This window comes from Castor canadensis, chromosome 1 (assembly GCF_047511655.1).
Source record: "Castor canadensis chromosome 1, mCasCan1.hap1v2, whole genome shotgun sequence".
Taxonomy (NCBI): Eukaryota; Metazoa; Chordata; class Mammalia; order Rodentia; family Castoridae; genus Castor; species Castor canadensis.
In genome coordinates this window covers 77,438,317-77,463,123 of record NC_133386.1, presented here as the reverse complement: position 1 = coordinate 77,463,123, position 24,807 = coordinate 77,438,317, and the positions used below count along the sequence as shown (strand labels likewise).

General features: G+C 41.6%; 1 protein-coding gene across 1 annotated transcript in view; it reads left to right on the top strand.

Annotated features, from left to right (window-relative positions):
• The window catches only part of Mrap2 (melanocortin 2 receptor accessory protein 2), a 46,445-nt gene extending 23,792 nt beyond the window's left edge, over positions 1–22,653 (top strand). The window contains exons 3-4 of the mRNA XM_074078683.1: positions 8,149–8,248; positions 22,038–22,653. Coding sequence (XP_073934784.1) covers positions 8,149–8,248; positions 22,038–22,431 — 494 coding nt within the window. The 3' untranslated portion in view covers positions 22,432–22,653. The remainder of the gene's footprint in view (positions 1–8,148; positions 8,249–22,037) is intronic.
• Positions 22,654–24,807: the final 2,154 nt, after the last annotated feature.

Genomic DNA, 24,807 nt, shown 5'->3' with positions numbered 1-24,807 from the left:
GGAAAGCTGGTGTGTGCAAAACCACCACCAATGGAAAGAACACACCTGACCCCTTACCCTAACCCAGAGTTAAAGCATCCATAAAAAGCCCTAGCCTTCACCTGAGCAGGGCACCACTGGTTTCAGGGCTCCCCTACACTGCTCTAGCTGTAGCCTTTTCTTTCTCGAATAAATCCTACTTTATATGCCGACTTTGTTGCCTCATGAGCCAATTCTTTGGCCCATGAAGGCAAGAACCCTCAACACTGGCCAGCAACATTTCTGGCAACCACACGAAGGGACACATTTCCTGGACCAGGGTTGGTACAACTGAGGGCCAAGCCAGGATAAGTTTGCCTAAGGTGTGACGTGAGCTGGATACTCCTGCTGGGGGAAACCCCCTGCTGAGGACTAGCCAAAAGCAGACTTCCCTGTGCCACTGCCCCTGTTTCTCTCTGTGTTCCTGTCTTCCTGAGGGACTTCCCCGTCATGGTATCAGACCAACAGCTCCTAGCCAACTTTGGCCTCACAGCGATTCCAGCTCTGGGGGTGCTCTTTGCTCCCTCCCTGTGGATCGAGACTGAGCCCAGGGTTGATTCAGGTATGCCTTATGCTATGTTGGAGGAGGCCTGTTTGGTTTCAGCACCTGGCATAATTCTTCTTCCCCCACCTGTCAGTACCCCCTTCTGCTAGAGGCAGCAACCTGAGAGTGGAGATTTTGTGTAGCTAACAGTGTTCTAGTACCACTTAGTGGGAAAGACCTGAAAGCACACCTAATCATTAATCCCTCGAGTGTGTGTCCTGTCTCTTGGCTCTGTTCCCCGCTCCCTCACCTAGATGTCAGGTCACTCCTTCTGTCCCCACCAGAAATGGAAGACATACTTTTACTCACATGCTCCCTCCCTGGTCCTACTGGCTTATTTGTCTCTATCAGTATTCCCCTCCCTGTGTTTACTGGGACCCTGGCCTCCCATGGGAAACTCATATCATAGTTTCTTATGACTTTCTTGAGTTACTCCTGCACCAAGTTTGTCATGCCCCCGATCCACACCAGTTCTGAGTTGGTTGCTGGGTGCCAGCCAAGGCAAAGGCACCACATGGAACCATGGCAGGGCAGGAAGGGGGGATCTGGTGGGAGTAAGGACTGACACAGGTCTCCATACCACATGCGCACCCCCGGCCTTGGGCACAGGCCCTGCCACAGCTAAGACAATCCATGGAAAGGTCCCAGCTGGCATCCAGAGACACCACCACCACCAGCTGCGCAGCGGGCGACCGTGACCCACTGCCACTCCCCAAAAAAAGAGATGAGAGGAAAAATGAATGTGCATGTGTGTGCACAGGAGGAGGAGCAATGGGCCACAGGGGCAGACCTGGCAGGGATGAAGACTGACATGGGCCTCCATGCCACACATGCGCCCTAACCCTACCCGCTATGAGGGGAGGAGGTGAAGTGCTCATGCTCACGGGGACACCAGCCAGTCCCACTAGGCGCAACAGCACTGCCGGCCATAGCTAGGGCAATCCATGGAAAGGGCCCAGCTTGCATCCAGAGTCACTGCTGGCCATGCATTGTGACAAACTGCGACCTGCACCACCACTCCCCCAAAAAGGGATGGAGGGAAAACAAACAAACATGCATGTGTGCAGGAGGAGGAGTGGCGGGTTGCAGGGTTGGGCCTGGGTGGAGGGGGTCACTTGTCCCAGGTGTAGGGGAGGGCAGAAGTGCTGCGCCCAGCCTGCATTGCTCTGGAGCCTGTGGAATTGTGGGAAATGGTGAGGAAAACAAAGTCACCAAAACCATTTTTACAGGAAACAGGGAGTTTATTATGCTAGCAGACTCAGGGGAAATAATTTCTCAAAACCCTGAGGCACAGTCTATGTCAGGAGCTGAGTTAAATACTTACAGAGTTTGCCCCTCACCCCCTATAGAATGCAGTCACAGTTGCAGGAAACATTACAGAGCTAGCTAGAGGCTTGCATTTTTACAGAACTAACAGAAAGCTGCTTATAAACTCAGAGTAGGGAAACCAAGGTAAATACCAGACACAGTAAATCCCCAAAAAATAGCCAAGCTGGCCCCAACAAACCAACCCAGTCCATGGAGCCAATTCTTATCCCAAAGTGACAGTACCCAAGAAGTGCTAATGTAATCTTCCAGGAGCAGCCGAATAAATGGGCATTGCCATGGTTTCTGGACCTTTCATTTAAAACTTCTGACACTTTTGGCCTCAACATAAAAAAGTTTCCTCCAAATATTGACACTAGTCATCCCTTGGTGGCACTGTAATTGCCCTGGGACTCCCTCTGAGTACACTTGTCTAACTCTACAGGCACTTCTCCCAGTGATTCATCCCTTTGTTAAAGAGGTAGCCATCCATTTGGCTATTTTTGGTGACATAAGGCTGAAAGGTAGGATCCTAGAGGTTTTCACTGAGTCAGTAGGGTGGCCCAGTCTGACCAGCCACTACATTTCCTTCGGTCCTGGCCAGGGATGGCAGAAGGAAATCATGAGACAGGGATACCTGCTCTTATCAGGTCCATCCCCCGTTGGGACGCTGATGAAAGGGGAGTCTAACAGGTTTTTCTAGATGGGACTTGTCCCCTCCAGTCTTCTGGTGTCAGTACCCAAGTGGTCTCCACTGGCCTGTCTACTATAACATTGGAAGGACCTTGACCCTACTAATCTCAAGAAAAAAAAAACAAAACTCTCATCTTTCTTTGCACTGAGGCCTGGCCCCAATATCCCTTGGGTGACCAAGAGGAGTGGGCTTCAGAGGGCTCCTTAAATTATAATACCATACTCCAATTAGACCTTTTCTGTAAAAGGGAAAAATAGCACTGAGGTCCCGTATATACAACTTTTCTTTTATCTCCAGGACCACGCATAATGGCTCTATAATTGCTATCTAGATACTCACACACTGGCTGTTCTTTGTAAGCCATAAGATAAACATGGGGAAGAAGGACCAAAAGCCCCTTACCAGTGACAAAGCCCCTGTCACTACTGATCCCTCTACTGCTCTACCCCCTGCCCTGCCTTCTGAGCCACCCCAATATTTGGGACCTCCTAATGGATGTTTCCCCCTTCAAAAGGCAGTGGTAGGAAGAGGGCGAGTCTATGTCCCCTTCCAGTTTTAATGTCTAAGGGAGATTAAAAAGGATTTGGGTAGCTATACTGATGCCCCAGACCAATATATCCAGGTCTTTATTTCTGTAATCTAAACCTTTAAATTGGCATGGAAGGATATCATGCTTGTCCTGGACCAGACTCTTTCCTCTTTAGAAAAGCAATGGGTCCTAGCCCAGGCCACTCAGGTTGGAGATGATTTCCATTGACAACAATCCCCAATACCCATGGCACCTGAAAATGAGGAAATAAATATGTCCATGCCCATGAGGGCACAGGCAGTCCCCTTGGCAGATCCACATTGGGATCAAAATAATGAGGGGATGAATGGCATCAACACCACTTCATCCATCTTATGGTGGAAGGGCTAAAAAGGGCCAAAGTTAAACCTCTAAACTATTCCCAGGTGACTGGGTTAAATTCAAAGGTCCTGATGAAAACCCCTTTACCTTTCTACAGCATCTTAAGGATGCTATCCAAAAGCATACCATAGTAGACTCAGAGTCACAGATGGAAGAGGTTCTCCTCAAAGATAAATTTCTAATTCAGTCAGCCCCAGATGTCTGTAAAAAAAACCCAAAAGTCTATGGATAAAGGGAAAAAGTCATTGGATCAACTAATACAACTAGCCATGTCTGTTTACTGGGACCTCATTAGAAAGAGAAAAAAGATAAAAAACAGCATGATCTAATTGCAGCTCTCAGGGAGTGCCCCACCCAATGGGGGCCTACATTCCCAGCTTGCTACCATTGTGTACAAGAGGGGCACTTCTGCAGGGAATTCCCAAAAGGGGGATAGCCCAGAAGACAGCTCCAGCCCCACTAGGACCTTGCCCTTTCTATAAAGGTAACCACTGGAGGTCTAAGTGCCCCTGTCTCCAGGTGGAAGGTGGTGTGCCACCTCCTATGGATTGATGGTTCCTGGGGCTTCCTGTCCAGGCTCCACTTCTTGATATCAATGTTGAGGAGCCTCAGGTAGACATAATAGTAGAGAAGTGAAGAGTCATGTTTCTCCTAGATGATGGAGCCTGTTTCTCTGTCTTATCATTCTCTCCTGGTTCTCGGTCTAATAACAAGTTTATCATTCGGGGCATATCTGGCCAGCCCCTAGAGGACTATTTTACCTGGCCTCTGGCCTGCTCTTGGGGATACCTCCACTTCTGTCACTCTTCTCATAGTCCCTGAGACTCTAGTACTCCTGCTGGAATGGGATTTACTATCTCAACTAAAGGCTCAAATACCCTCAAAAAAGCCCAATATTACTCTATATAGATTTAAAGGATGCTTTCTTTTACATTCCTCTGCATCCTGACAGCCTCTGTTTGCCTTTAAAGACCCCACTAACCCCTTACAACAGCAAGCTAGCCAATTCGTGGTCCTTCTGGAACAGCATATGGAGTGGGGCTCCTTGGGCACTACCTCTGGCTGTCCCCCTTTTTATGATCCTTCTAATACTCCTATTTGGGCCTTGTATAATAAATTCTCTCTCCATGTTCATATCTCAATAGGTCCAATGAATCAAATTCCAGCTCTTAGTCAAGGGATACTCACCTCTGCCTACACATGAGCCCTGCATGCAGATTTATTGGGGGCCTCTGGAGACTATGCAGGTCAACCCCTGAGACAAGTACCACTACACCTACCTGCCATTGCCCCATTGACAACAGGAAGCAGGTAGATGAGTCATCACCCCTCTCCCCAACAGCAGTTGGGTACTTGTCTCAGAGTGGAGACTTGTTGGGTCTGGGGACCTAAGGGACAGATGAGTGTCCCTTCATGGAGAACACTATGAGCCCTGCACCCTGAGGAGGAGTTACATGGTCTCATAAATCTGCCACAGGGCTGATAAACAGAACGCTGTCAAGGCTGTTTTCCCCCATAAGGGACAAACAGACCAGCTCATCGAGGAGAGCCCGCACGAATGGAAAGAACCTACTTAACCCCTTATGCTAACCCAGAGTTAAAGCATCCATAAAGAGATAGGGGCAGGACAGGTTCTGCCTGGAAGCAAGGGGGCAGAGTGTGGGGGCAGGGGCTACCGGGGGAGAAATGACCCAAACAATGTATGCACATGTGAATAAATGAATTAAAAAAAAAAAGCATCCATAAAAAGCCCCAGCCTTCACCTGAGCAGGGAGCCACTTGTTTCTGGGCTTCACTGCACTGCTCTAGCTGTAGCCTTTTCTTTCTCTAATAAATCCTACTTTGTGTGCTGACCTTGTTGCCTCACCAGTCAATCAGCTGCCTCATGAGCAAATTCTTTGGCCTGTGAAGGCAAGAACCCTTGACACTGGCCCACAAGAGCTTGGCATTTGCAAAGTGGGTGCTCTACTGCTTGAGCCACAACTCTGGTTCTGAAAGGTGCTTTAGAGAACCCAATCTTATGCAGTTCCTATGCCCATGAAACTTGGCATGTAAATAAAACTTAAAGAGAATTTGGATACTCTTGGAATGTGATGGGGATCTCCAATGTCCTAGTAAGGAACTGTGTGGGTGAGAAAGTGTTCTGGAGTCTGGCTATGTGGCAGAAGATGAGGTTAAGGGAAAATTAGTGGAAATAATTTGAGGGAGCAGAATTTTGTTTGAAGGAAAATGTGAATAAGCAGAGCTACCTAAAGCCTACTACCATGGGAAATATAGCTGCCACTTATCAAGGATGATTTGAAAATGCTGTTGGATCAGGGCAGGGGGAGGGATTCCCAAATTCTAACTATGTCCCTCCATCTCCTCACTCTGCCCCACCATCATGATGGCTGTGAGCCTCCCATGTCCTGCATAATTGCTGCTTTTTTATTGGCTTGCTAGGGCATAAGAGGGGAGAAAGGAGGGGATTGGGTTAGGTCAAAGGCACCCCTCCTCCATCTCTGCCCACCCCTTGGCTATGGAAGTGGAAGCCTGCTGGGACAAGCCTACCATTCACAGTGTGAAAGCTGTCCTCATGAGCACACCTTCCCAGTAAGCAGATTTGAAAATGGAGGTCACCATGATGAGATTAAATTCTAATTTGAGGACTTAAATAGGACATCAGTGTTAGCATTGCTCTTGCTATGCAGCAGTAGATAAAATACAGTATGTGGAACAAGATAACTGTACAATGTTTCTTCACAGTCCATGCCCAGAAAATGGAGATGTAATTCTGTGTTGCACTTGAGTACATATGTTTTTGGTACTTGTTCTCATGTCTTTTTTTTTATGTCTCATTTCAACTATATTAAAAGGTAAAGTCTAAAGTGATTGCTATCTATCTATCTATCTATCTGTATGTATGTATTTTTTTTGGCAGTACTGGGCAAACTCAGCGTTTTGCCTGGGTTGTCCTTGAACCACAACCCTCCCAATCTCAGTCTCTCAAGTAGCTAAGATTATAGGCATGAGCCACCAGAACCTGGCTGAAATTGCTATTTCTTTAGCACTTACAATTAAGACTCTAGGAACAATACATTAAATTTGCATCCAGAATGCTGAATAAACATTATTAACCTCTAGGCAGCAGTATATGTAGTATGAAAATACAACTTTTTACTTTAGAAAAATTGCATAAATATAATTTAATTAAAATAATGCTTTGCATTTAAGCATACTTAATGTATAAGCTCTAATCATTTATTTTTTAAATGCTAATCATACTCACTGTATTACTACATAGGTAAACTTCTTAATATAGACCAGAAAATGCAGAATGATTCAATTCTGTTCCCCTCCCTCACAATCTTAGTGTGTATGTGCCAGGTTCTGTAGACAATATGACCTAATTATTGTGTCCCAGGGACATACACTGATGTTCTTTGACTTACGATGGTGTTACATCCCAATAAACAAACCCATTTTAAATTGAAAATATTGTAGGTTATGCTTTGATGTATACCTGTCCTACTGAACAGCCTAGCCTAGCAGTGTATTGCAGGATAGAGCAGCAGTATTTTTCTCATGGACTAGTTGGCTAACTAGGAGCTGAGATTGCTCTCCCTGCTCAGCATTTTGAAAGACTATCATATTGCATATCTCTAGCCTGGGAAGAGATCAAAATTTGAAGTATGGTTTCTACTGGATGCATTTCACACTATCATAAAGTTAAAATATGTTAAGTTGGGGACAACCTGTACTTATTTTTATGTGATTATTACTCCAGATAGGACCAAGGAAGGGCCTGTTTAGAGAAGCAAAGACAAAAATGTCATGGAGTCCAAAGGAGGGAGTAAGCACATCAGTTAGGGGAATAAGCTGAGGCTTTGTGACAGGGATGCTGTCAAAGATGGACTTCGAAGGATAGACTTTGATCAGCTCCAAATTGGCTAAAGTTGTTCAGCCAGATAGAGGTAAGAACCCTGTAAAGGTGTGGCTCTGGCCAAAAGCTAAGGTAAATACAGGGACACAGTGTCCCTTAGTTGTATTGGAAACAAATGGGACTTAAAGTAGGGAGAAAAGGATGGTAATTCAAATGATAAAAGCTAGTTCCTGTGAGATATCTTCTTTGCAGATGCCTGAGATTGCATAAAGTGCTTTGCACATGGAGACTCTTTCAATCTGGAAAAGTAGGTCAGGTTTGATAAAGCAGGCTCATAGTACAGAGATGAAACACAGGGAAAGACAGAGCAGGGAGAGCTCTCAGGAGGCCATTTGTATGTTCTTTGCAAGAAATGATGTGGACCTGAATTATTCCAACATGAACGTAAGTAAAAATACAAAATTGGGTTCATTGGAATCCATTCATTGTAATTTCACATAGTATTCTCTGCAAAAAATCATATTTTTAAACTCAGGACAGTAAAATGGAAGCTTGAAGACTTAGATAATCTATGCTTTTTCATCGGTCCTTCACTGAGATGTAGAAACCAGAATCCACAAGACCTAAGTGTCCTTGTGTTATCTGAGACAGAAACCTGGAGGTGGCAGATGCTTCCTTATCTTTACTCTGCAATGTGACTGTTGATTTCCCATCATATCTCATGGACAAAGACATCTCACAAAAGCTCAGATTCATTGAATGTTTAAATTTTAAATTCCTGTGAAATGCTAATCCCAGTATTATCCATCTTACAGATTCCATTGTGATTGGATTTTGGGTTGGTCTTGCAGTCTTCGTGATTTTCATGTTTTTTGTGCTGACTTTGCTGACGAAGACAGGAGCACCACACCAAGAGTAAGTTCGGGCTGCTCCTAAATGTCTGTTAGGCTCCATAGTGGACTAAAGCAACAGAAACGAAGGCTGGGATTGCTTGCAAGGGATGTAGAGACCCAGAAGGGTATGGATTTACTACTTGGACCCAGGTTATGTGAGGTGGGGTCCCACTTTCCTCCTGCTTTCTTTCTTTGTTTCTTTCCTTTCTCCCTTCCCTCTCCTCCCCCTTCTCTCCTCCTCTTCCCTTAGTTTTATTTTGACAGTACTGGGGTTTGAAATCAGAGCCTTGCCACTTACTTGTCAGGCATTCTACTGCTTGACCCACACCCTGCAGCTCTTCTTGATTATGGCCTCAGACCATAATCCTTCTATACATGCCTATTATGTAGCTGAAATTACAGGTGTGAACACCATGCCTAGCTCCTCCTGGCATTTTGACTCTTGCTACTCTTGTGAAATTGATCTTCTTGGGCCTTCCTGCTGGCTTCATATTGATCCAGTCTTGATTTTTAAGTTTAAATGTTGATCAATCAGGATGTATTTTCTTTTTATTCTCAAAAGGATTATACAACTTGGCAGATTAAAAGTAGTAAAAAAAGACAATGGCAAAAAAGGATGAAAAAATAGTTTTAAAAATTATTTCAAGGAGTAGAAAAATAATTGTCACTAGGTGCTCTGCTAAACTGCTTATTGAAACTAACCACAGAGTTCAGCACTGAGTTTCCTTGAAAGTAGGATAAAAAGAGAAACACTGTGGGTTATATAATTCTCATAATATGATAAAGAACATTGGTGTTGGGCTTTGGATTTAAGAAGGAAATTATTACATGGATTTATGAAGAGTGCTGATATCAGAACACTAGTATCAGAAAATATCTGTTCAGTTGTAAAAAATAAATTCAGAAGAATCATAAAGGATACACTTTTATACCAGTTCTTTAGAAAAAACAGAAAAATAATGTCAGAGACCTTATTTGTTGTTTCTAACAAGCAAATGATAACCCACTCAAATTGGTAATTAAAAGTGCTTTTGATAAAGTTATGGACAGAAGAAAGGGTAGCATCACAACATTGAGGAGCCATTCCCACCCCACGTAGGTCTCCTAGCAAGGTGGTGGGGGCAGGACTGGAACCTTTGGGTCTAGGAACACAGCTGGCCCAATGTGACCACTTCAAGAAGGAGCCTCAAAGCCTCCTGCCACTTCATCTTGCCCATCTCTTGGCATTGCTTCTTGTTGGCTGAACACAACCAGCAGCCAGAGGCTCCATCAAAGTTCATTTTCTAAAAGCAGGGGATAGCAGAGAGAGACCTAGGAGAGTAAATGGAAGGAATTACATATAAATCCTAACATGTTTACATTCATTCCTCACAGCTGGCACAGCTCTCTTTGGTGCTTGTGTCTCATTACTCAATCTCTGTTTCCTGTTGTTTGTTCTTCATTCTGCACTTGAACTATAAAGAATGCCTGGGCAAATGGAACAGTTCTGCCCATCACTCAGCTTTCTCCAGTCATCAAGGGGCTAGAAAAATCCTTTAAACACAAATATTTTAAATGAAAGGAAAATATCATTTTATTAAAGCATAAGGAGACATTAGCTGATAATCTCCTTAATAGCCATAAAAGACTCCCCCCGCCAAAAAAAAAAAGGCAACTACACATGCCTTTGCTTTTTACTATATTGTTCCAGGGAATTTGAAAATTTGGTGTGGTTTGCCAGAACAGAAAGGAAATTTAAGAACAAATTCAGATTAAGGCACATCTCACAAAGTGCTCCAAGAAAAGTAATACCTTTTTGTCTTCCTTTCCCTCAGAGATACAGATGGGTTTTTGTAGGATCACAGAGATGGAATTTTAGTAACAGAGGGGGCATATGATTATGGGAGGAAACACCCTAACAAACAACAGAATGTGATTTCTGGTGCTGGTTATATTTTCTGTGTCAAACTAGGCTAGGCCATGGTATCTAGATACTTAGTCAAACATTATTCTAGATGTTTCTAAATGTTGCTTTCTTTTTTGGAGGTACTGGAGTTTGAACTTAGGGACTCCAGCTTGTTAGGCAGACTCTCTACCATCTGAGTCACGTGCCCTGTGAAAGCATTTTTTTTTTACATGAGGTTAACATTTACAGTACACTTTGAGTTTAGCACAGTGCCCTCCATAATGTGGGTAGGCCTCATCCATTCAGTTGAAGGCCTTCATAAACTAAGAGTGATCTCCCCAAAGAAGGAATTCTTCCAGAAGGCTGAAATTGTACCTTTTCCCTGGGTCTCCAGCCTGCCAGCCTACTCTGCAGATTTTGGACTTGTCAGCCTCAACAATCATAAGAGCCAATTTCTTAAAAACAATCTCTATACACACATACATACAGACACAGACACAGGTCTAACTGGTTCTGTTTCTCTAGAGCACCCTGACTAGTTCACTTCTGTCAGGTCCTGGTGCCCTTGGGTAGGTAAGACTTGCATTTCCATTTGTCAGTTCACTTTTACTACTAGACGGTAAGTTCTTTTCAGTGGCAGTTCTGAACAATGCTCAGTCATAAAACAGGGGTTGCTGTGACCCTGCATGCTTCTAACAAGATGAAGGAGAAACATTTTTACTTTTAATAAAATAATGGATCAGCCCTCAGGACTATACTTTAAATGCAGTGTGATATTGGTATGGCATCAGGAAGAATGTGTAATAGTCAGGCTAGGCTGAGTTATAAGACAGTAAGAATCCTTAAATCTCAGCATAACAAAACAAAGTCTGAGTCTTCCTCTACTACATGGCTGCCAGGGTTGGTGAGGGGAAGATGGAAACTTCTCTGTGTACAGCTACCCCCTCTCAGCCTCCTGGGTCACTGTGACAGGGGCAAAGAACACATGAGGATCTCAGCCTGCCCTTCTGTTCTGCAGCTAGAAAGTAGTCTATACTCCTTCTTCCCATAGCTCATTGGTCAGAATTAGACACACCCGCCTGACCACCCTGGGCCAGAAAGGGCCATCCTGTGAGCCCAGAAGGAGAAGAGAGCCAGTATTTGTGAGCATGAGAAAAGTAGATTGCAGAGGGAGAAAACCACTTTAAAGCTTCTAGGCCTAAGAAGCAGTTCTGATGGCGATCATCTTTCCCATGGAGTATTCGCTGTTGTGTGGGGGTGGGGAGAGCTCTTCTGTGGATGCTTTGTGGAGGGTGAGGATAAAGAACCATTTCATCTTTCTTCTCAATTGAGGAGCCATTTACTCTGAATGCTATCTCCTTAGAGCATTACAGTCCATTATCATAATCTCTAAACACAGAGTGAGTGATGATGGGAAAGGCTTGGATTACATTTTTATGTTGAATATTTTGAACTTCTTTTAAAAATTATCACATCTAAGACATCATACACCTCAAATAGCTCTTGTGAAGTACCCCTCATCTATGCTTTATTTAGGGATCAATACAGGATTGTTAATGACCTAGTAAGAATGGGAATCACATTTTACCTTGAATTGCAGTTTTCCTGGTTGTGGTACTCACTAAAGGATAGGAAATATGCAACCAGGGCTAATAGCAGGAAAAGGTTAGTGCTCAACATTGGCAATGACTGTGATTCCAGTACCAGCTGGCAAAAGGCAGGTGTTGCAAGTAGTTGATGTGGAAGTCCTGTCATCTCAAGATGCTTACCATTATTGACAGGTAGAAAATCTGACAATTTTATGCATCTGGTTCAGTCTACAAACCCTTTTCTCAGGAGTTGCCTTTAATTCCCATCAATTAGGAGGTGTTTACTGAGAGCACAGCTATGGCTTTCTTAGGACCATGCTGATGGCTGTTGTGAGGTAGTAGAATCTGCCCCATATAGACTGACATCTCCCTGGTAAGTCAGTTTTACTATGAAAGCAACCAAAAGGCACTGCCAGGGAGAAAGGTTTGTTCAGCGCTTCTGTGAGGGCTTATTACATGGCATTAAACCCTTAGTATAGATATGGCTCAATAAATATTGGTGGTTGTTATTATTTTCTCCCAGAAAGTTTCACTCTTTGTAGGCCTTTGTTTAGCTTACACATCTTTAAAACCCTGTGGAAGTGACGACTGGTAATGCCAGGCTGGTCTGCACACCACTTTCCCTGAGTGAGCACAGTCATTGTCATACAGAGACAGCCCAGCAGCAAACACTTCATTTGTAAACATGCTCATAAACCTGGAAAAATCCCCAGGGAAATGAATGACTCAGAGAATTACCCGTGTTGTCCGGTGGAAGTGTTTATTAGGTGGACAGACTGTACAGGCAGAGGCACAGAGGTGGAAGTCAGATCTTGTGTGGCTAGACTGTAAGGTCAGCAAGAGAACTGATGGGAGAGGACACTGGAAAGGTCAGGTGACGTGAGAGTGGGTGGTTAGGGTATCAGGCAGAAGAGGTGGGGGAGTTTGAATTTGGTGAGCAGGGGGTGTTATGTGGAATAAGGACAATCACTGTGTGGGTGTCAGAGGACTGAATGGGCCCTCGTGTGAGATGTCTGTTCAGGGGCAAAGAATCCATAGGCTCAGAGAATACATGGTGCAGCTCTGTTGAGAAGAAAAGGCAAGAATCAGAACAGTCTGAACAGTCTTTATTCTGTCAGGGGAAACTGCTGTTGCAGCCAATAGGTTAGTCCAAATTGAAAATTAAAGTGCAAATTCTCAAAAGAAATCAGTGTAAAAACAAGACTCAAGGTTCTATCCAATTAAACGGGCGTTTTCTAAACTCTAGGCTGACACAGGAGGATTTCTTACAAACACATTAGCTTCATCACAATATCATGATGACAAGATGAAAATGACCACAAACCTGACAAAAGTAAGCAATGGCACAAAAATTCTTGGTGAATTTTTTAGTTTTCTGGCAAGTATTCTTCATATTTTCTTTTCTTGATAGTTGTAACATGGTGTTTTTTTTTTTTCATTTTTCTTTTATTATTCATATGTGCATACAAGGCTTGGTTCATTTCTCCCCCCTGCCCCCACCCCCTCCCTTACCACCCACTCCGCCCCCTCCCACTCCCCCCCCCTCAATACCCAGCAGAAACTATTTTGCCCTTATCTCTAATTTTGTTGTAGAGAGAGTATAAGCAATAATAGGAAGGAACAAGGGGTTTTGCTGGTTGAGATAAGGATAGCTATACAGGGCATTGACTCACATTGATTTCCTGTGCGTGGGTGTTACCTTCTAGGTTAATTCTTTTTGATCTAACCTTTTCTCTAGTACCTGTTCCCCTTTTCCTATTGGCCTCAGTTGCTTTAAGGTATCTGCTTTAGTTTCTCTGCATTAAGGGCAACAAATGCTAGCTAGCTTTTTAGGTGTCTTACCTATCCTCACCCCTCCCTTGTGTGCTCTCGCTTTTATCATGTGCTCAAAGTCCAATCCCCTTGTTGTGTTTGCCCTTGATCTAATGTCCACATATGAGGGAGAACATACGATTTTTGGTCTTTTGGACCAGGCTAACCTCACTCAGAATGATGTTCTCCAATTCCATCCATTTACCAGCGAATGATAACATTTCGTTCTTCTTCATGGCTGCATAAAATTCCATTGTGTATAGATACCACATTTTCTTAATCCATTCGTCAGTGCTGGGGCATCTTGGCTGTTTCCATAACTTGGCTATTGTGAATAGTGCCGCAATAAACATGGATGTGCAGGTGCCTCTGGAGTAACAGTCTTTTGGGTATATCCCCAAGAGTGGTATTGCTGGATCAAATGGTAGATCGATGTCCAGCTTTTTAAGTAGCCTCCAAATTTTTTTCCAGAGTGGTTGTACTAGTCTACATTCCCACCAACAGTGTAAGAGGGTTCCTTTTTCCCCGCATCCTCGCCAACACCTGTTGGTGGTGGTGTTGCTGATGATGGCTATTCTAACAGGGGTGAGGTGGAATCTTAGTGTGGTTTTAATTTGCATTTCCTTTATTGCTAGAGATGGTGAGCATTTTTTCATGTGTTTTCTGGCCATTTGAATTTCTTCTTTTGAGAAAGTTCTGTTTAGTTCACGTGCCCATTTCTTTTTTGGTTCATTAGTTTTGGGAGAATTTAGTTTTTTAAGTTCCCTGTATATTCTGGTTATCAGTCCTTTGTCTGATGTATAATTGGCAAATATTTTCTCCCACTCTGTGGGTGTTCTCTTCAGTTTAGAGACCATTTCTTTTGATGAACAGAAGCTTTTTAGTTTTATGAGGTCCCATTTATCTATGCTATCTCTTAGTTGCTGTGCTGCTGGGGTTTCATTGAGAAAGTTCTTACCTATACCTACTAACTCCAGAGTATTTCCTACTCTTTCTTGTATCAACTTAAGAGTTTGGGGTCTGATATTAAGATCCTTGATCCGTTTTGATTTAATCTTGGTATAGGGTGATATACATGGATCTAGTTTCAGTTTTTTGCAGACTGCTAACCAGTTTTCCCAGCAGTTTTTGTTGAAGAGGCTGCTATTTCTCCATCGTATATTTTTAGCTCCTTTGTCAAAGATAAGTTGCTCATAGTTGTGTGGCTTCATATCTGGATCCTCTATTCTGTATTCTGTTCCACTGGTCTTCATGTCTGTTTTTGTGCCAGTACCATGCTGTTTTTATTGTTATTGCTTTGTAATATAGTTTGAAGTCAGGTATTGTGATACCTCCTGCATTGTTCTTTTGACTGAGTATTGCCTTGGCTATTCGTGGCCTCTTGTGTTTCCATATAAATTTAACAGTAGATTTTTCAATCTCTTTAATGAATGTCATTGGAATTTTGATGGGAATTGCATTAAACATGTGGATTACTTTGGGGAGTATCGACATTTTTACTATGTTGATTCTACCAATCCATGAGCATGGGAGATCTCTCCACTTTCTATAGTCTTCCTCAATCTCTTTCTTCAGAAGTGTATAGTTTTCCTTGTAGAGGTCTTTCACATCTTTTGTTAGGTTTACACCTAGGTATTTGATTTTGTTTGAGGCTATTGTAAATGGAATTGTTTTCATACATTCTTTTTCCGTTTGCTCATTGTTAGTGTATAGAAATGCTAATGATTTTTCTATGTTGATTTTATATCCTGCTACCTTGCTATAGCTATTGATGATTTCTAGAAGCTTCTGAGTATAGTTTTTTGGGTCTTTAAGGTATAGGATCATGTCGTCTGCAAATAGGGATATTTTGACAGTTTCTTTACCTATTTGTATTCCTTTTATTCCTTCTTCTTGCCTAATTGCTCTGGCTAGGAATTCCAGTACTATGTTGAATAGGAGTGGAGATAGTGGGCATCCTTGTCTGGTTCCTGATTTTAGAGGGAACGGTTTTAATTTTTCTCCGTTAAGTATAATGCTGGCTGTAGGTTTGTCATATATAGCTTTTATAATGTTGAGGAACTTTCCTTCTATTCCTAGTTTTCTTAGAGCTTTTATCATGAAATGATGTTGGATCTTATCAAAGGCTTTTTCTGCATCTATTGAGATGATCAAGTGGTTTTTGTCTTTGCTTCTGTTAATGTGGTTTATTACGTTTATTGATTTTTGTATGTTGAACCACCCCTGCATCCCTGAGATGAAGCCTACCTGGTCGTGGTGAATAATCTTTTTGATGTGTTGCTGAATTCAGTTTGCCATTATTTTGTTGAGGATTTTTGCATCAATGTTCATTAAGGAGATTGGCCTATAGTTCTCCTTTTTGGAGGTGTCTTTGCCTGGTTTTGGGATAAGTGTAATACTGGCTTCATAAAATGTGTTTGGCAGTTTTCCTTCCCTTTCTATTTCATGGAACAGTTTAAGGAGGGTTGGTATCAGTTCTTCTTTAAAGGTCTGATAGAATTCAGCAGAGAATCCATCAGGTCCTGGACTTTTCTTTTTGGGGAGACTCTTGATTGCTGCTTCAATTTCATTTTGTGTTATAGGACTATTCAGGTGATTAATTTCCTCTTGGTTCAGTTTTGGATGATCATATGTATCTAGAAATCTGTCCATTTCTTTTAGATTTTCAAATTTATTTGAATATAGGTTCTCAAAGTAGTCTCTGATGATTTCCTGGACTTCCATGGTGTTTGTTGTTATCTCCCCTTTTGCATTCCTAATTCTACTAATTTGGGTTTTTTCGTAACATGGTGTTAATTGCTAACTTGGTCAATATCTCTCTCAGGGTTCCAGTTGCTGAAATTGGTGGCTTCTGGTTCCACCTATAATTTTAGTTAAGTGGAATTTAAGATGTTCGGGCCCTATAATTTTTAATTTTCACAGGTACAGCCAAAGCCATGGAATGAAAGGTTGATTTTAATCTCCTTTAGCTGCTAAAACACATGCTGTGAGCACTATTTTTCCATATGGTCCCTGAATTTGAGCAGATGAGGCTATAGCTAACTGCCTTCTCTCTGTCATGAAAGCATACATCCTGTGGGATGGTGCCCAGGCCATCCACAGGTCCATGTTTTATGAAATTGGAAAGATATCCTAACAATAATGCATGTTTCTTTTCTGAAACTGAATACAATATCTATCTCCAAACGTCCCACTGCCTTTTTAGAGAGCATCCTTTGACATACACTACATTAAATATTTAAGACTATGTTTTCAAGTATGACTCATGGGAGCCAGACTGCTTAGAACTTGGACCATCTGTAGGATGCTTTCGCTGCCTTCCTTGAGGCTTTTCTTACCAACAAATGGCAAGAAGTCACCCACATGGCATCTAAACCTCTGTAGCTCCCCACGCTGGCTAGATGTGGAAGGTGCAAGATACCCTGTGCTCCATGAACTCCAAGGACCTGTGGGAGGAAGCCTTATGAAGATTCTGGGGCAGAGTTTGGGGATATGGGTAGCATTGCAAGAGGCAGTCACAGACAAGGTGGCTTCCTTTTGCCAAATATTGATGCAAGAGAAACCTGGATGTACTTGGTTTATTGGACCTCCCATATTATCACTGTCTCTGGAGTTCCACTCAGGGTTAGTCATCTTGCCATTCAAGGTCATCCACTTCTGGTTTTAGACCTTGAATTTATTTCCATCCTCGAAGGAGCACAGAAGAGGAATGCTGCCAAAAATAAGGTATGCCTTAGTCTCAAGATCTCCTCATGACTGATGCACTCATTTATTCATTTAACAAAAGTGTATTGAGCAGCTGTAGTACCATCCATGATACTAGGAACATAGTCAAGAAATACACAATGCCTGCCCTAAAAAGCTTATAACCTTAAGAGGGTGGCAGAGAAGTAAAGAAATAGGGAGAAAACAGAGAGGAAGACAGATGTTCCAGTGTTTCCTGGAGAAATCCTACCTCAGATTGGAAGAGTCAGGGAAGGCTTCTTATAGAGGATGATTCATGAAGGACAAGTTGGTTCTAGTGCCAGAAATGACAGAGCAGTTTGTTGTAGAATAACCCTGCAAATATCAACAATAAAATCTGGACAAAATATAAAAAACAATTATTATAGGTATTAAAAATAAACATAAACAACTGGGCACCAGTGGCTCATGCCTGTAATCCTAGCTACTCAGGAGGCAGAGATCAGGAGGATCATGATTTGAAGTCAGCTAGGCAAACACTCCTTGAGACCCTGTCTCGAAAATACCTAACACAAAAAGGACCCATGGAGTGGCTCAAGATGTAGGCCCTGAGTTCAAGCCCCATTACCACAAAAAATAAATAAATAAACAGACAAAAAGCGAAGGCAGCTTATGTCTATGGTTGTGTGACTTCCTACCTGAAGTCTTTCAATTTGTAAGTATGGTCCGTTTATATACTTAGATCTTCCCTAATTTCCCTTTGTAGTGTTTTGAAATTTTCGATGGACAGCTTTTGAACATACTTTGTTAAACTTAGTCCTATAAATTTTAGAAGTGGTTTAGGGGCTTTTAAACTACTGGATAAACAGCTATAGGAACAAGTAGGCCAACATTTAAAAAAATGAACCATGGGCTGGAGGCTTGGCTCAAGTGGGCTGAGTTTAAACTCTAGTACCAGTAAAAAAAAAGAACCTTGACCCTGATGTCAACATGAATCAAATCCCTAGAACCACTCTGTCCAATAGAGCTTTCTGTGTTGATGAGAACATTTTCTGTGTTGTCCAGTTAAGTAATCACTGACCACAGGTGACTATCGGTTGTTTGCAATGTGGTAATATGACTAAGAAACCAAATTTTAAATTTTACTTAATTTTAATTAATTTAAATGTAAATACTAGTATGGGGATTGGCTAGTGTATTAAACAGAAGAAAGCACAGGAGAATATCTTCATGACCTCAGAGAATTATTTCTCAGAGTAGAAAAAGCATTGGACATAAAAGAAAAAAATTGATAAAGCTTAATTGAAATTTAAAACTCTGGTCAAGAGACACCTTTGAAAAAATGAAAATGCTAAGTCACAAATTAAGAGAGTATGTTTGCAATATGCATGTCTGACAAAGTACTTGTACTTGAAATATAAGCTTCTACATTCCAATAACAATGCTTCTAAAATGAGAAAAAGACTTGTGCAGACACTTCAGAACAGAAGATCAACCTATTAGTTTTATTAGATATCAAAGAAATGCATATTAAAATCACACAATGCTATTTCATACCCATAAGAATGGCTAACATTAAAAAGACTGACAACACTAAGTGTCGACAAGGATGCAGAACAACTGTAATTCTCATACATGGTGGTAGAAATGTAAAATAGTACAACCACTTTGGAAACCTCTTTAAAGTTTCTTATAAAGCTAAGCATACACCTACTATGTGGCCCAGTAATTCTACTCTTTGGAATTTATTCAAGAGCAATAAAAGCATATACCCACAAAGACAGTTTTCAACAGTGTTCTTGGTGGCTTTCCTCATAACAGCTCCAAGGTGGAAACAACCCAAAGACCCTCTACAGGAGAGGGAATAAACAGATTGTGTATATTTATACAATGGTAATTGCTCAGCAGGAAAGAGGACAGGCTTTCCTTACATGTAACAACATGGATGAGCAAAATAGTCCAGGAACAAAATGCTATATATTGCATGCTTTCACTTATATGAATTTCAAGAACAGGCTGGACATATCTGTGGTGATAGAAATCAAAACAGATTGACCATAGGAGGTAGAAATTGACTAGAAGTTCAAAGAGGAAACACCAACAAATGAAAATAGAAATCAGAGCATTGTTGCCTAAAGTGGCTGGAAATTGAATGGAAGGAAACTTTCTAGGATAAAGGAAATAAATGTTCTAAGGTCTTGATTGTGGTTATGTATATGCATAAATTAATAAAAACTCATTGAATTCTTTTTTATACTTAATATCTCTGCCCTTCACATTATATAAATTTTACCAAGTGGTGGAATGAATAGTAACTGAATGGAAACAAGTGGTGTCTATGATCATATTTTCATATACAACAGTCCCTGGATCTGTGAGAGAAATATTCCAAGTCTCCCAGTGGATGCCTGAAACTACACAACTAGTACTAAGCCTTATACACATTGCTTTTCCCTACACATATATACCTATGACAAAGGTTAACTTACAAACTGGATGTAGTAAGAGATTAACAATAACTAATAAAATAGAACAATTAATGTACCATAATAAAAATTATGAATGTGTGCTTAACATGCACTTTCTGTTTCAACTGCCATGTGGCAGGTAGCGTCTACAGCGAGGATACACTGGACAAAGGGATGATCACATACTCAGAGTAAGTCTGAGATCTCATTGTGCTGATTAGAACAACATGAACAGCTTAAAAATTGTTTATTCCTGGAATTTTCCATTAATATTTTCAGATCACAGGTAACTGAAACCACAGGAGGTAAAACTGCAGATAAGGAGGATTATTGTACAGGTCCTTTAGATTATCAATTGATGAAAACAGAGAAATGGATAATGTAGTGAGTATATATGGATTACCAGACTCTTGAGTGCCCAGAGAGTCACTTTTCAGTGCTTTCAGGGAGGGAGAATCAGACAAATTGTGGTGTGCCAATGAAGTGGAATGAAGTGAAAGGCGGCTCTTCGACTGCTGGTTTAATGGCAGGGGCAGGTGAGGCGACTCGAGGGCCACTGCCCTGGCTCTGCCCTGGGGATCGGCAAAATGCTCTTGGCTCATAGTCTCTGTACTTTAGTTCTCCAGCGCCAATTCTTAATTTTGAGGAAAGGTAGCTTGGGTGGAAGGCCACTGCACACAGTGGGTTTCTGGGTCACGCTTATCTGGTACCCTGGGCAGCTAGAAAAGCTATTTCTGAGAGCTGGTTGGCTCTGCTATCTGAGGATGGTACAGACCCTGGTGATTTTAATCACACTCTTTCCAAATGTGTGAAACCCTCTTTTTCCTGGGTGACATTTTAACTTCTTAGGTCACAGGTTTCTGGCACACTCATCTCTGTTCTCAAACACCCTTTAAACCAAAGTGAAGGGACAATTATGGGATAAGTCATTTACTGAAAGACAAAGCGACCTTGTAAATGTGCATTAAAGTGTACCTTCACAGTTTAAAATGATTTATCTCTGAATTCTAAATACATGACATGTTGAATTTGTACTCTTATTCCTCTCAACACATTTTTTGTAGGCAATGAAGTTTGTTAATTAGGCTTGTTAGTAATGAAAAAGAAAAGAAAAATTCAGGTTTCTGAGAGGAATCGCTTCCAGGAAATCATGCTAAGAGATGAATCTGATATAAGAGTCCCTCAGCTAGCTAGATTGCAAAGCTCTTAAGATTGCTGACTTCTGAAATTCAGGCAATTTGGTTTTTTTTCCAGACAGGGTCTCACTGTATAGCCTACAACTTGAACTTGCAATCCTCCTGCCTCAGCCTCCTGAGTGCCAGGATTATAGGTGTGCACTGCCATGCACATTTATTCTTGATACTTTGGGGCTTAGTGACAGACACCAGATTTTCCAAACAGACCTGTCGTTGAATCCATGCTCCCCCACCCTGTAAGAATTTGGTTATTAGCACCTTGTACTGAGTCCTGGGATGGGAAGGAAGAGATTAAAGAACTGGAATCACTGAGATTACACATTCATTGCACACAGACTCTGGGGTCTGCCTTTGCCAGGTCTGTTCTGGATTTGAAAGCATGTGTAGATATGGTTCTTCTCCTTTAGAAGCCACTTTTTATAGATCTGGAAGGATGGTGATTACAGAAGAGGAGTATCAGTTTTTCAGATCAGCTGTGTTCTTTCTTTCTTGCAGTTAGGACTAATTGAGAGTTATTTATTCATCCATTCATTCATTAGCATTGACTACTAATTTCTTCCACACTAAATGAAATAAGGAATCAGACACTTGGGTTTTATTCCCACTTGAACTGATGGTGCATGGCAAGCAGGTAATTTGCTCCTCACCTTTGTTCATACATTTGTAAAATGAATATAATAATTCTTGTCCTAAGAGACCACAGTGGTCAGTTTGAGAGTCAAGTGAGATAAATGGATACTACAGTGCCAAATATTAATTGCAGCTCTCTGACATACTATTGCTCAGATCAACTCAAGACCAGTGATTCTAAACTTCAGTAATGACTGTTGGGAATCTACGAAAATACTGATTAACTGTCTTTAGAGAGACCGAGGGTCTGCAGGCCAGGAATTTGCATTTTATAAAGCTCTTCAAGTAATTCTGATGCAGAAGACCCAAGAACACCACTGAGATATACTGGGGTTCTGTAGAATATTGGGGGATTCTCCAGCAAGGTATTTGTCTTCAGGATGTCTCAACTACTCCCATCTTGAGGCCTTGACATTCATGCCTTTAAAGAGACATTCAGTAGGTGCTTGGTGGAAAGTGTGGGCCTTCCCTGCATGCAGAAAACCATGATCCTGCTGGCAAATGAACTGCAGCACAACCAACCTTTTATTTATTTTTTTCTTTATAGCAATGCAGAATCTTCGGAGAAGAGATTCAGAATGAACAGCTTTGTGTCAGACTTTGGAAAACCTCTGGAGCCAGACAAGGTGTTTTCTCGCCAGGGCCATGAGGAATCCAGGTCTCTCTTTCACTGCTACATCAATGAAGTGGAACACCTGGACAGGGCCAAAGCTTGTCACCAGACGACAGCCATCGACAATGATGTCCAACTCCAGGAAGCCATCAGAAGCACTGGGCAGGCAGAGGAGGAGCTAAACAGACTCATGACTTTTGACATCCCTAACTTTGTGAACACGGACCAGAACTCCTCTTTTGGAGAGGATGATCTTCTGATTTCAGAGCCACCCATAGTTCTAGAAAATAAGCCAGTTGCCCAGACCTCACGCAAAGAAGTGGGCTGAGACACATGTTCGGTGCCTTTCTGAAGATGTGGTTTCTGTCTTTGTATGGCAAAAAAATGTTCATCTACCAAAATTGTATGGGTATATGAGAGAGAGAGAGAGCCCTCTCAAGTGCTGATTAAGTTGAAGTCTTTGTTTGTTTTTGCCTTTTTAACACATTTGGGGCTTTTTTTTGGAATAAAGTATTTATACTATCTCATCTTCCTTATTTTTGAAAAATATGGCCACAGACTCAGGTCAGTCCTTTTGAATGAGGGTTAGCATACTACATCCTAATCGCCATTAGTTTCCACCTTTAGCAAGTTGCTTTAGCATTCTGGGTGGCCACATTTGTAATGCTAGTGATGTGTCTGTAATAGATGATTTATCCCAATGCTGATGTTTTGTGAATTTGTGAATTTATGAGATACATAAGCACTATAAAATAGGGCATTGCCTCCTATGTCTTGTAGTATTCCTGAATCTCTTTACCTTCCACTCAACCCTTAACTGAGGTACAATTTAGTCAGGGGATCTTTATCAGGATGTCAGGAAACACGTGGTTGTTGTGGTCAATGTTTCTGCTGGGTTGTGTTAAAACAGCTCTTCTGAGGACCTCCAGTCACCATGCTCAAACCTAGGAACAGCTCTGTCCCACTTGGAGTGAAGATAAACTCATGGCACATTGCAGACACTCGCGTTCCCGGGAGATGTAGGGAAGGTTGTCATATAGGTGAGGAGGTCACCTTCTGTGTGTCTTTGTGTTGGTATTTCTGTGGTTACACTGCTGTAGCAATGACTTCAGAATAAGGAAGATCCTACTTGTTATGCTGTCTGTTTACTTGGCAGATGTGTAGTGATGGTCATCTGGCTTTGGGCTTAGGTGGTCAGTGGGCTGGCTGTACATTCCATACTGAAAGATACTCGAGACATGTGGCCAACATGGCGTTAATTTCACAAAGGACTCGAACCTAGGCACTGGTGTTGGTAACAGCTTAGTTTTGCAGACACTGTCATGTGCATGGCCAGCTGCTAATTTCTGGGTGGCATTTTCATTATGAATTTGTTTACTGTCTTGCTTAAGCTACAAAATAAATATTTAATTGCACAGGAATCTTCTCTGGTCTTGTTTTTACACATTCAATTTTCATTTCCTTAAAAATTATTTAATGTCTATAATGCCTCCTAATTTCTTTGAGTGGGCAATATTGATTCTGTCATCTCTGGGATCCTAGTAATTAGAAAATGCATGAAATTTCATTTAAGAATTATTTCACCAAATAAATCCCTTTCCCATAATTTCTTTTCAGGGAAGTATTATTTTTTGACTCTAATACTAAACAGATATGTGTGGAATATGTATATAATTAAGGCTACTTTAACAATTCTTACTAATAGATACTATTTTCATACAAGAGAGTGAGAGTAAGAAAGGATGATATATTAACTTATGAGTTTGTTATTCATAATTTATTTCATCAAATATAAATCACGGGCTGTTTCCTATGAAGGTGGAAAGCTATTTAAGAGGTTTCTTAGCTGGGTGTCAGTGGCTCACACCTGTGATCCTAGCTACTCAGGATACAGAGATCAGGAGGATCGTGGTTCAAAGCCAGCCCAGGCAAATAGTTTGTGAGACCCTATCTCAAAAAAAATCCCACCACAAAAAAGGGCTTGTGGAGTGACTCAAGGTGTAGGCCCTGAGTTCAAACTCCAGTACCTCAAAAAATGTTTCTTAAATTTAAAATTTGGGAAAACGAGCATACCATCATTTTTATGAAATAAAATTCAAATCTTCCTCTATAACTTGTGGGCTTGAAGTTTTCCTCTTGCAACAGTCCTTCCTTTTTTTTGAAGGGTAGAATGAACTTGAAGTGTAGCTCAATAGTTTTGTCAGTCTTTTCCCTGAATGTAGAATTTGAGGAGTATGATCGCCTTCTTTTATCTTGTCTTCTCCATGTCCATTTCAGTTCAAATGGAGTAGTGTTACAGGTTTTCAAGAACCTTGTGTGTCTCCTGGATAGCTCACTGCTATTCATTCCATTAGCTAGAAGGCCCCTCCACAGATCATTCCTGAAGAACTTCATCTCTATTCCTAGATTTTTCTCAGATGGATGAAGGGATCATAAGTCATACTCCCTAATCTTTTCAAAGAAATCCATACACAATTAGATACTAATTTTTTTGAATTGTTGTATTTTGGTTGTACTGGGAATACATTGCAACATTCACAAAAGTGCTTACACTATATCTTAGTCAATGATCCCCTCCATCATTCTTGTTTATCTTCCTCCCTGCTTCTTAGAAATAGTTCCAACAGGTCTCATTATCCGTTTTCCTACGGGAGAATATAATTTCCACCATATTCACCCTCCTTCACCCCTCCCAATATGCTCC